Source organism: Mauremys reevesii, linkage group 25 (genome assembly GCF_016161935.1).
Source record: "Mauremys reevesii isolate NIE-2019 linkage group 25, ASM1616193v1, whole genome shotgun sequence".
In the NCBI taxonomy this organism is placed as follows: Eukaryota; Metazoa; Chordata; order Testudines; family Geoemydidae; genus Mauremys; species Mauremys reevesii.
The window spans coordinates 10,517,943-10,530,657 of record NC_052647.1 but is presented as its reverse complement, the minus strand read 5'-3'; the positions used below and the strand labels follow the sequence as shown (position 1 = coordinate 10,530,657).

General features: G+C 58.6%; 1 protein-coding gene across 1 annotated transcript; it reads left to right on the top strand.

Moving 5' to 3' along the window:
- Window positions 1-2,164: 2,164 nt before the first annotated feature.
- On the top strand, window positions 2,165-11,842 carry GCDH (glutaryl-CoA dehydrogenase; the record flags this gene model as incomplete). The annotated part of the gene is made up of 9 exons (XM_039514705.1): window positions 2,165-2,408; window positions 3,003-3,065; window positions 3,827-3,997; window positions 6,333-6,462; window positions 6,905-7,121; window positions 7,848-7,951; window positions 8,746-8,871; window positions 10,022-10,182; window positions 10,777-11,842. Coding segments are annotated over 9 exons (1,290 nt in total), but the record flags the coding sequence as incomplete, so codon positions are not given.
- Window positions 11,843-12,715: the final 873 nt, after the last annotated feature.

The following is a 12,715-nucleotide window of genomic DNA, read 5'->3' as shown; positions in this document are numbered from 1 at the left end:
TTGCAAGCAGGCCGTTACCCCAGGCGTGCGCCTGTTGCATGCCTGATGTCTCCCCTGGGTGGATGCAAATGCTGCAGGGGAGGGTGCATGCATGCGGTTTTTGCAGACCAACGCTGCCGGCGGGCGCCTGGGGCGGTTTGAATTTTCTGGGCATGCAGATGCTTCACCCACGCGTCGCTGCAAGGAGAAGTGGCGCCACGCAGGGGCTGCAGGCCGCATGCACCGGAGTGTCCAGCGCAGCACGTGCGGGCTCGCGTGGGGCGGTCCGTTACAGGCCATATGTGCACGCAGCGCAGTAACCGCACGTGACGTGCACCCCTCCCCCTCCCCAGCTGAGCCTGAGGGACACCAAGGGGTTAATCTCGCTCTCTTCCGCCACACTCAAGATGTCGCCCCGCCCCTTCCTGGTGACGTCACCCAAAGGGCTCCCCGGTTGCCCCCTGGTCAGTTCCCCCCCAGGTGAGTCGCTCTGTGCTGGGGGGCTCCGGTCTCTCTGATCAGGGCAGCTGGGGGGAGGGGCAGCCCCCGCCCCCACCCTGGGTGCAGCTGGCAGGGGCAGCCCGGGGGGGGCTCTCCGGGGGGGTTGCTTAGCTCAGCTCCCGGGTCCCATTTGCTGAGGCCTCCGTGGTGCCTTGGGCTCGGTCCGGCTTCCCCTCCCCCAGGTTCCCGCAGCTGGGCGATGCCTGGCCCTTCCCGGCAGCTAAAGCAAAGGGGCTGGGGGCTGGCAGCCAGGGGGTTAATACCCCGGTTCTGATCTGGGTCCATTAGCAGAGCCCCCACCCCGAATCCGTGGGGAACTGCGCTGGGAGGAGAGTCAGAGCCAAGATTAGAACCCAGGAGTCCTGGCTTCCAGCCCCCCTCCCAACCACTCCCCACCCAGAGGTGGGGCTTGGCTCAGAGATCCAGTGTGGATTGTGTGTCTGGGCCATTCCTGCCCCTTAGCATAGCAGCAAGTGGTGCTGTGGGTCCCGTCCACACAACAGAACCCATGGGAGGGACCCGGCTGCAACACAGGTGCCTCGGTGTGATTAAAACACCGTCCCGCCTTGTCGTGTAGACAGCACCACGTTACAACGTTCAGGTGACACCTCTGGGAACAGGCTTACAAGATCAGCGGGACCCGTCTGCACCCTGCATCATGACAGTGATTTATCGGTGTGTCTGGCTGTCACCCCTAAGCAGCCCCTCTCCCGTTTCCCTTCCCGACTAGAAGCAAACCCAGATGGCTCTGAGACTCGCCGTGACCAGGTTGCTGAGATGCAGCAGCTGCCGCGTGGCGGGGGTAGGCGCCATCCGGCCCCAGGGCACCATAGCGGCACAGAAAGGTGAGTAGGGGTGGGAGCAGCCTCTCCCAGCACCCCCGAGCCAGACCCCCTAAATGTTGATATTTTTAAAAGGGGGTGGGATGGGGGCGGGAAGTAAGGGCCCCCACCACCATGGACCCACTGGTGTGACAAGTCCCCCATCCGTGGAGGATCTGAGTCTGTCGCAGCCCCACCTCCACACCCCTGGCTCTTTAGCTCGGCAGAGCTAAGAAGCTGGCACGGGTAATGGGATGCCCAGAAGGGGCTCCCTCCCCGCATGGCACAGGGTAGAGATTTGAGGCAGTGATTCCTGCTTTGCGTCCTCAGCAGAGCAGGGATAAAATAACCCACCTGCCCGGCTTCTTGTCTGCTTTTCCAGAAAAAGAAACGAAGGCCCGAGAGAAGCCCCTTAAATGTAACTGTCATCCCCCCCCCCCCCCCCAGCTCCTATTGGAAAGGACTTTTCTACCCTGGGACAGCCGCCGAAACTGACGAGAACGAATCCATCGGTGGCAGACAGTGAAACAACCAGAAGGCAGCGCTATGGGGTTGTTTTTTTTTTTTTTTAAATAAGGGGTTCCCAGTGCCTGTAAATCAGGAGTTTAAAGCATTGGCTTGAACTAGGGGTATTATTAATTACTAATTTGATTCCAGTAAAGGCTGGGCAGGAGTTGGCTTTAATGAATGGCTTCCATCCCATGCCCAACTGTTGATGCCTCTCAACTCGGACCCGCCACCCTGCTATTCCAGCCCTGGGCTCCCCCGCCCCACAGCCAATACCCGTCAGGCTTTACTTTGGGGAATAATGTTCCCCTTTGTGATCTGCCTCCAGAGCGAGGGAGGTTGGGTTGAGGAGATGAGGTGCCTGGCTTGTCATTTCCCCCTTCCCTGTGTGGACAGGGGTAGGGGTTGGCGCGGAAGCTGTTAGGTGTGTGCCCAGCTCTCACTGTCTTTCTCCAGCCCCGGGAGCCCAGTTCGACTGGCGAGATCCCCTGCAGCTGGAGAGGCAGCTAACCCAGGAGGAGCTCATGATCCGGGATTCCTTCCGCACCTACTGCCAGGAGAAGCTGATGCCACGGATTGTCATGGCCAACCGGAATGAAGGTGCCTGAAGCCGGCGCCGGGGATAGAACCCGTGACCGTTCCACAAACCCGTGCCTCTGCCCCCGGAGCCTCCGGTCGCTCTTTGGGGTTTAGCTGCTGACTGCAGTCGCTAGCACCGGGAGCCGTCTGATTGAGTCCAGTCTGCGGCAGCGGTGCCCGGACCCGCGCGTCCCAGAGATCCACGTGCCAGGGCACCGTGCCATGGCTGCATGCAAACCAGAGCTGCTTGGGGGTGATTTACAGACCCAGATGCCGCCCGCTGTTCTTCCTACTGTTCCACTCTTTTAAATTCAGTGGCCCCAGGGGATCTGAGATCAGAATCCGGCCCCGTGGTCGTCAGGGAGTGGCTCCAGATTTACCCAAGGCTCACAGAGATCGGAACCTGCCTGTAGCCTCCTTCAGGGCCCTGCATTTGGGGGAGGGAACTGCAGATTAACCCCCTGGTGGGGCTGCGCTGCAGGGATTGTGGGTTGCTGTTGCTGTCGGGGAGAGCCAAGTGAGCTGCACAGCTGGAGCTCCGGGTCCTGAGCGGCCGGGGGGCAGAGGACAGGGACTCTGCACTGACAGACACACGTCTGTGTCTTCTCTTCCCAGTCTTTCACCGGGACATCGTGTCGGAGCTGGGGGAGCTGGGAGTGCTGGGCTCCACCATCAAAGGTGAGCTGGACCCAGGAGGGGTTGGCTGGGACGTGGAGTGGATCCCCCTTTGAGGACAGTGGGTCTCACGGAGGGAGGGATCTCGCCAGCTGACACGGGGCAGAGGGATGGTGGGCACGGTGGGGGGGGAAGCCCCTGAGAGCTCTCCTGTCGCTTGCTGGCTCCCCCAAGGACAGTCCCGAGAGCTGAGCTGACCTGTGCTCACCTGGGACTGTGCAGTGGCCACGTCCCCTCCTTGCCTTCACGTTCGCCCCCGTCACGCCCCCTCCTGCCCTGGCCACACCCACCTCTGCCCCACCTGGGATGCCCCCTGTGGCTGAGGGGGGTGCAATGCCCTGTGAGGGGGAGGGGCTCCACCAGTCCCGAGGCCCTTTTGCACCAGCCTGCGTGGCAGGAAGGGACCGCGTGGCTGGGCTGAACTGGGCCCCCCAGTTCCTGGGGGCCGATTCTCCAGCGGCTGCTGTGGCATCTCTAACCCTGTGGCTTTGTGCCCGGCCATGCAGCCCCTGTGGCTCCATTTGGGAAGGCAGCAGGTGCCCATGGACTGTCCCCAGCACACACAGCGCCCCCTACTGGCGTGTCTCAGCCCTGCAGAGTGGCCCCCGTCAGCCCTTGGCACACGGGGTAGCAGGTGCTGAGGGGAGCCGTTCCCCAGCTGTCCTCAGGCGGGGAGGGGGGTCCAGCCTTGACTGACCCAGGGCGGGGTTCGGACCGGTGCTGCTGCGGCTGTGTGTCCTGTCCACGTTCTGCGCCCATCTCAGGTTACGGCTGTGCCGGAACCACCTACGTGGCCTACGGGCTGCTGGCTCGGGAGATCGAGCGAGTGGACAGCAGCTACCGTTCGGTCCTGAGCGTCCAGTCGTCCCTGGTGATGCACCCCATCAACGCCTACGGCACGGAGCAGCAGAAGCAGAAATACCTGCCCCGTCTGGGTGAGCGAGAGGCGCAGGTGGGGGCTCTCACTGGCTAGGAGCAGGAGCGTGGATCCACCGGGGAGCCTGCTGGCTCCAGAGCTGGTAGACGTCCCCTGTAGCCGGTCCCCTACTGTCCGGCCAGCTGGCAGAGCAGAGAGGATGCTGGGATGGTTCTTTCCCACAATGCTCTCTGCTGGGGTTACCTGGAAGGAGCGGGGGTTGGCGGGACGGGGAAGGACTTGCCTCTGAGGCGGGCTGCTGGGAGAGGGGTGGGCACCCAGGGGGGTGGGTCCTCGGAGCACAGAGGTGGGGAAGGTCTGGGGCGGGCATCCAGGGAGTGGGGTGACAGGGGACTGGCGGGGGCACTGGGGGCGAAGGAGCCATGAGACTGTCGGGGGAGGGAGGATGCGGAAGTCGGGAACAGGGCAGGTGTTGGGGCCGGGTGATGTGAGAGCCATTGGGGGAGGGGTGACAACTGTGGGACTGGGTATCTCCTCGGGCGTGGGGCAGGAGCCATGGGGAGGGTATTGGGGGCAGAATGTGAGAACTGGGGGAGGGAGAGAGGCCTTCAGTGGGGTGGGCAGTGCGAGAACCAGGGGGAGGGTGTTCAGGTGAGTAGGGGCTTGGGAACTGGGGGGAACCTAGGAGGAAGTGGTTGGGGGCAGTAGATGGGGTGGGGCAGTGTCTGGTGGATGAGGGGCAGTGCAGGAGCTGGGGCAGGTTGTCCGGGGCTGGGATGAGAGGTGGGGTGGGAACTGATTGGGGGAAGGTGGTGCAGGAACCTGGAGGGAGGGAGGCAAGACAGGTGGGAATTGGTGGAGGGAGGGGTCAGTGCAGGACCTGGGATGGGATGCAGATGGGAATTGGTGGAGGTGCAGGACCTGGGGGGGGGAGAATTGGAGGAGGGGTGCAGGACCTGGGGGAAGGGAGTAGGAGTGGGGTGGTGGTGGGAATTGAGGGGAGGGGGCAGGACTGGGGGTGCAGGACCTGGGGGAAGGGGAGTAGGAGTGGGGTGGCGGTGGGAATTGAGGAGAGGGGGCAGGACTGGGGAAGGGGAGTAGGAGTGGGGTGGTGGTGGGAATTGAGGGGAGGGGGCAGGACCTGGGGGGAAAGAGGGGTGATGGTGGGAATTGAGGGGAGAGGGGCAGGACTGGGGGGAGTAGGAGTGGGGTGGCGGTGGGAATTGAGGAGAGGGGGGCAGGACTGGGGGGAAGGGGGGAGTAGGAGTGGGGTGGTGGTGGGAATTGAGGGAGGGGGCAGGACCTGGGGGAAAGAGGGGTGATGGTGGGAATTGAGGGGAGAGGGGCAGGACTGGGGGAGTAGGAGTGGGGTGGCGGTGGGAATTGAGGGGAGGGGGCAGGACTGGGGGGCAGGACCTGGGGGAAGGGGGTAGGAGTGGGGTGGCGGTGGGAATTGAGGAGAGGGGGCAGGATGGGGGGCAGGACCTGGGGGAAGGGGGAGTAGGAGTGGTGGTGGTGGGGAGAGGGGGCAGGACTGGGGTGCAGGACCTGGGGGAAGGGGGTAGGAGTGGGGTGATGGTGGGAATTGAGGAGAGGGGCAGGACTGGGGGTAGGAGTGGGGTGGCGGTGGGAATTGAGGAGAGGGGGCAGGACTGGGGTGCAGGACCTGGGGGAAGGGGGAGTAGGAGTGGGGTGATGGTGGGAATTGAGGAGAGGGGCAGGACTGGGGTGCAGGACCTGGGGAAGGGGGAGTGGGGTGGTGGTGGGAATTGAGGGAGGGGGCAGGACTGGGGTGCAGGACCTGGGGAAGGGGGTAGGAGTGGGGTGGCGGTGGGAATTGAGGAGAGGGGGCAGGACTGGGGGAAGGGGGAGTAGGAGTGGGGTGATGGTGGGAATTGAGGAGAGGGGCAGGACTGGGGGAGTAGGAGTGGGGTGGCGGTGGGAATTGAGGAGAGGGGGGCAGGAGGGGGGGGGCAGGACCTGGGGGGAAGGGGGGGAGTAGGAGTGGGGTGGTGGTGGGAATTGAGGGGAGGGGGCAGGACTGGGGTGCAGGACCTGGGGGAAGGGGGAGTAGGAGTGGGGTGGTGGTGGGAATTGAGGGGAGGGGGGCAGGACCTGGGGGGGGTAGGAGTGGGGTGGCGGTGGGAATTGAGGAGAGGGGGGCAGGACGGGGGGGGCAGGACCTGGGGAAGGGGGTAGGAGTGGGGTGGCGGTGGGAATTGAGGAGAGGGGGGCAGGACGGGGGGGGCAGGACCTGGGGGGAAGGGGGGGAGTAGGAGTGGGGCGGTGGGAATTGAGGAGAGGGGGGCAGGACGGGGGGGGCAGGACCTGGGTTAGGGTCGGGGCAGAGGGGCCGCGGCTTCCACCCAAGCCCACTGGCTTCGCTGTCTCAGCCACAGGGGAGCTGCTGGGCTGCTTCGGGCTGACGGAGCCCAACCACGGCAGCGACCCCGGGGGCATGGAGACCAGGGCTCGCTACCACCCGGCCAGCAAGACCTACACGCTCAGCGGCTCCAAGACCTGGTGAGCCAGAGCCAGAGCCAGAGCCAGGCCCGGCAGCCCGGCCGCTAGCCCTGCCCACGGCTCTCAGCAGCTCCAGGCCCGTGGTCTCACTGCCCCCCTGCCCTGACACCAGATCCTCTGTGGGCCCCCCCGCCCCCAAGCGCTGCACCCCGATGATCTCAGCCCTGCCCTGTTGCTCCCCATGGCTCAGCCAATCCTGGGCCTCTCCAGGGAGAGGGGCTGGGAGCCAGGACTCCTGGCTTCTATCCCCAGCTCTGGGAGAGAAGTGGAGTCCAGTGGTTGGAGCAGGGGGGTTGGGAGCCAGGACTCCTGGGTTCCATCCCTGGCTCTGCTATTGAGTTTCTGGGTGTTTCACATCTCCCCTCTGTGGCTCGTCCTGCTTCCTTTGTGGGGGGAGCTCTGGGAGTCTCTGAGATGAGCTGGGTCTCACATCTCCTCCCAGGATCACCAACTCCCCCCTGGCGGATCTCTGCGTGGTGTGGGCTGTGTGTGAGGACGGGAGGATCCGGGGCTTCCTCCTGGAGAGGGGGCTGAAGGGCCTGTCGACCCCCAAGATCGAGGGCAAGTTCTCCCTGCGGGCCTCCACCACCGGCATGATCCTGATGGAGGACGTGGAGGTGCCGGAGGAGAACCTGCTGCCGCATGTCTCCGGGCTCGCAGTAAGTCCAACCTCCTCTCCCCCAGCCGATTCTTCGGTTCCCCATGATCTCACAGCCTAAGCAGGGCTGGCTGGGGACACGGCCTGGAGGAGAGACTCCAGCGGCTGTGGGGAGGGGGGCCAGCAGGGGGCGCTTTCCCCATAGAGCCAATGCTGACTCCAGTGCGGTGCTAGGGGGCACTATGCTGCAAGGGAACGGCCTTTAAAACAAGGGGTGTTAATCCAGCTGCCATTGCCGGACCCTCAGCTTCCCAAACCATAGGAAGCAATCGACTGCCGGATTCTTCTTCGCTTCCTGTCTCGGGCATGGTTGCTGTGTGGTTGATGGAAACAGCTGCTGTGCCCCGCCCCCACCCCAGAAGCAGCTGCATTTCAGCACAGCACCAAGTGACCCTTGGATAAGTAGCTGCTGTTCTGCAGCCCAGAGACAACTGCATTTCAGCAGGGGGGGAGCGATTGCTGTATAACAGCCCCCACTGTACAGGGAGCTTCCGCTGGAGAGATCAGCCATTCCTGCGGCTTTCACAGGTCAGTTTTGATGGGTGCCGATGGGCTTGTGCTTAGAAATGTGGTCCCCAGATCCTTCTGGGCAGAGACAGACAATGGCGCGGAAGCCAGTAAACTGTTGCCTATTAACACGGGGCTGGCGGGAGCAGAGGTCATGTGCTCTTCCTTGGCAACGCTGCCTGGGGGTTAATGATCAAGGCTCTTTCTCGTGTCCTGCCAGGGTCCGTTTGGCTGTCTGAACAACGCCAGGTATGGCATTGCCTGGGGAGCGCTCGGAGCTGCTGAATTCTGCTTGGAGACAGCCAGGCAGTATGCCTTGGACAGGTAATGACTGCATGCAGGAGGGGGAGAACTCTTTGTGCCTGGGGGGGGGAAGCCCCATGTAGGTTTGGGGGATCCCTGCCTGCCTCTTTTTAAAGGCACTGATTTAGACCTCACTGCATTCATGGGAGAGTCTTTGCCAGGAGGGAAAACTGAGCGAGAGAGATGAAGTGACCTGACCAAGGTCGCACAGTGGATCAGTAGCAGAGCTGAGAATGGGACCCAGGAGTCCTGACTCCCAGCCCCCTTCCCTAACCCACTGGGGTGAATGCAAGCAGTCAGCTGTGGGAGAACACAGTGGAATCCAGCAGTGAAGGGCTTTCATGGGGCTCCCTAGCTCTGTCCTGTCCAGTTGTGCCACCAGCCGATTACATGCAGTATATATGAAGTGTTCTAGCTCTCGGAAGAACTTTCAGTTGTAGAGCGTCCGATGGAATCTGCTTCGCTGGGCAGAGGTCAGGTCAAATGAGAAGCACGGATGGTGTAGTGCATAAGGCACTGAACTGTGACTTGGGCAGAATCAGGGACAGAACCCAGGTGTCCCAAATCCCTTCCCCTCCCTGGGCCCTGGTTTCCCCTCCCACCATGTGAGCTTGTCAGGACAGGGCCTCTCTCTCTCGCTCTGTCTAGGCAGTGCCCAGCACAATGGGGATTTTGGATGGGGCTTTTAGGCGCTACCTAATCGACCTAGTAGAATGCTCCATCCCAATTGAAGGCAGTCACCAGAGGTGGATCTGCCCCAGGAGTTTTAAGTGATTTTTGCTCCGCGGTTTCCTACCTAAGTTGTCCTCCGCTAGGATCCAGTTTGGGGTGCCGCTGGCTAGGAACCAGCTGGTCCAGAAGAAGCTGGCTGATATGCTCACCGAGATCACCATTGGCTTACAAGCTTGCCTGCAGCTGGGGAGGCTAAAGGATGAAGACAAGTATGTACCTGCCTTTCTAAACTAAAAAGTGATTCTGTGGGTTAGACTGCAAAGCTAGAAGGGGTTTGGCTGGCTCGGGTGGAGAATGGATCCAGGGTCTTACCCTTCCAGGGTACACCAGCTTTGATCCAGCCCCAGGCTCGGGGGGACTGGTGGCATGAGGCGTTGTGGAATGACATAGAATCATAAAACGGGAAGGGACCTCGAGAGGTCGTCTAGTCCAGTCCCCGGCACTCATGGCAGGACTAGGTGTTATCTAGACCATCCCTGACAGGTGGTTGTCCAACCTGCCCTTAAAAATCTCCAATGATGGAGATTCCACAACCTCCCCAGGCAATTTATTCCAGTGCTTAACCACCCTGCCAGGAAGTTTTTTTTTTCTAATGTCCAACCTAAACCGCCCTTGCTGCAATTTAAGCCCGTTGCTTCTTGTCCTAGCCTCAGAGGTTAAGAAGAACAATTTTTGCCCCTCCTCCTCGTATCAACCTTTTATGTACTTGAAAACTGTTATCGTGTCCCCTCTGTCTTCTCTTCTCCAGACTAAACAAACCCAGTTTTTTCAATCTTCCCTCATAGCTCATGTTTTCTAGAGCCGTCATCATTTTTTGTTGCTCTTCTCTGGACTTTCTCCAATTTGTCCACATCTTTCCTGAAATGTGGCGCCCAGAACTGGACACAATAGTCCAGTTGAGGCCTAATCAGCGCGGAATAGAGCGGAAGAATCACTTCTTGTGTCTTGCTCACAACACTCCTGCTAATCCATCCCAGAATGATGTTTGCTTTTTTTGGCAACAGCATGACACTGTTGACTCATATTTAGCTTGTGATCCACTATGATCCTCGACTCCCTTTCCACAGTGCTCCTTCCTGGGCAGTCATTTCCCATTTTGTATGTGGGACGTACAGGGCCTCTTCCTTCTAAGGGGCAGTTGGGGGACTGCCTGGCTCATGCAGGTGGGGAGAGGGGCCCTATTCCCCTCTAGGAGCGTTGGTTCTGATCCAGACCACGTGGTTGGAGAAAAACAGGCCGTTCCCCTTTGACCAAGCTGCCAGGTCTCCCTCAGCCTGGTGCCAGCGTGGCACAAACCCTGGCTCCACCAGGGAGCTCGTCCTTCCACCCCAGTGCCCTTGATCGCTCCTGTGGTTGCAGGGCTGCCCCTGAGATGATCTCCATGCTGAAGCGGAACTCCTGCGGCAAAGCACTGGATATTGCCCGCCAGGCCCGGGACATGCTGGGGGGCAACGGCATCGCCGACGAATACCACGTCATCCGGCATGTCATGAACCTGGAGGCCGTGAACACCTATGAAGGTAAATCTCCCCGTACACCTTTGTATCAAATGCCGTGAAGGTTCCTGGGATTTCCCAGCTCCTTCGGGACCATGGAGGTAAGGGATAGAAAGCAGGGTGCTAGGGGGTGCTGTGCTTCAGGGAGCAGGGCAGGCCTCAGTAGGAGGCATTCTCCCCTCCCCTCCAATCCAATGTCCCTGTGTCACGTTGGGACTTACAGCTCCAACTGGATATGATGATCTTCACTTCCTGCCCTCCTTTCTTGTTCGCCATTGCTATATGCTGCTGAAACAGCTGCCATGTTCCACCCTAGAGGTGGCTGCATTTTAGTGATTTGCTTCGCTCATCGCTAATATAGCCTTTCTTCACCTTCCGGGGGAAGCAAGCCCTGCCACTGTTTGATGGCTAATCTTGGATCATGCTCATCCTCTAACATCTGATGATTTACGCCTGGTCTATACACAGGTTTTACCCCCAGATAATGGTGTTTGTCGGGGTGGGGGGTGACTTTCATTTACCAATATAGTTACATGAGTACAACCACTAGTGTGGACATGATATGGCATATTACCCTTCCCAGTGAGATCATTGCTCCCATTTCTCTTCGCTCCACAGGCACGCATGATATCCACGCTCTCATCCTTGGCAGAGCAATCACCGGACTTCAGTCTTTCACCGTTGGCAAATAAATCCAACATGGAGGAGGCCTAAATCACCTTCACAACAGCCTTAAATTCACTACGGCGGAAGAATGATTGTTTTGTATAAAAAGATTTTTGATTTTTCTTTCTCAAGATAAAAAAGTCACAAGCCAGAGGCTGCTGCTGTGATACAGAATCTGAATGCAGCTCTTCAGGCTGACTCCTTGATTCTTTCTTACTTTGCAATATGATTCGCTCCCAGATCAGCTAGTTGGTTTTCAAACTCAAGAATCTGGGAGAAGGTCTTCCGCCCTGTTTGCAGTAAAGGATCCAGGAGACAGGCCCAGTAACGGACCGTCTTTGCCAGCATTGCATTTGTATTTTGGGGATATGGGAGGGGTGAAATTAGCAAAACTTCTGTGAAGTGGATTGTCATGGAACAAAAGTCAGTGGGTTTGTGATGTTGGATTGGCTGCTTGATGCATGGAGCTGGCTTGCTTGCTTTCTCCTTGAGTGCAAATTCAGGACCTGTGTGGGAAAGGCTGCCTGTATCAACGGGGTGGGAATGCAGTCTCACTCATCAGTGGTTCATCTCTCCTTCCACTGGATGTCCAAGTTCAGCTAACTTGCTTCTCAGAATTATCTGAATGGATGCACTGTTGCATGCTGGGAGAACTCTCTTCTCTTTACAAAGCTGTGTTGAAGCCATAAAACTTGAATCTTCACGCCCGGCCAGGTCATGGGACATGTCCAACAGGCATCTGCACAATGTAGTTACTGAGCTAAACGTTGTTACCAAGGTGAAGCAATGCTGTCCACTGCACAGGGCTGGGGCTCAGAATGCGGTTAAATTCCTGGCTCTGCCACGGACCCACTGCAGGCAACTCTCCGTGCCTCGGTTTCCCCAGCTGTAAGACCCACAGAGGACACATTTAGCATTCCTGTTACCAAATTTCTCTTTCACAGTAGCCCATAGTTGAATCCAGCTGATCTCGTATCCCTTCTGTTACTTACATGAATAAATTTTAAAATATACGGTATCTTGCTTTTTCTGTTTGTGGTGGTTAGCTGTTTACGTACCCTGCAGCCTGCTGCTGGATAGAATCCGAGATGCTGAACTGTGTAAAACAGGCCCTAGATTAACATTTGGTGGCTGGTTTTCCTGGCCATTGCAAAACAGAAGAAAATGATCAGCAATAGGCTGTGTTCAAATTTCACATCCCTTCGTTCAAAGGTAACTTTCTTGACTCGGGAAGATTGTTGTGACCTCTCAGATTGGAGGTCTTGGGAGTGAGTGGTGAAGTCTGAGCAGGTGCAGAGTGGCTGAGATGTTCAATAACTCACCATAATGCTCCCACAGTCATCAGGGCAGAAGGTCTGGAAATGTGTCCCTCAGGTTGTGTATATGAGATGCTGTCAGGGGAGCTCTGGGTGCCCAACTTGACTCCCTTCGGGGAATATTTTTCCAGGGCCAGATTTTTCAAGTGCTTGTACCCCACAATTGGAGACAGATTTTCGAGAGATGTCAACACCTGATGCCCTGAGCTCTTCTCGTGATCTGGACCCGATGGTGGATGCTGAATTCTCTTGAAACTTCTGGCCCTCGGGCCTGACTTTTTTACCAAGGTGTTAGGCTCAAGTTACGGCAGTGATGGGGTGGTATAAGAACCTACGCAGAATAGCTGCCCTAGCTCTAGTGACGTGCTGGTGGTTGGGTTTTCAGTGCACACTCCATCCCTGCACTAGAACCAATCTGTTCAATACCAGAATTGTACTGTAGTCTCTCTGCCAGCTGTGTCCAGCTTGCTGAACAGCTGGAGCCAAATTCAATCCTAGCCGAGGCAGGTGCGTTGAGCCCTTGATCCCTGGCAAATTGGTTACAAGAAAGCAAAGGTTCATACAGCTCCAGATTT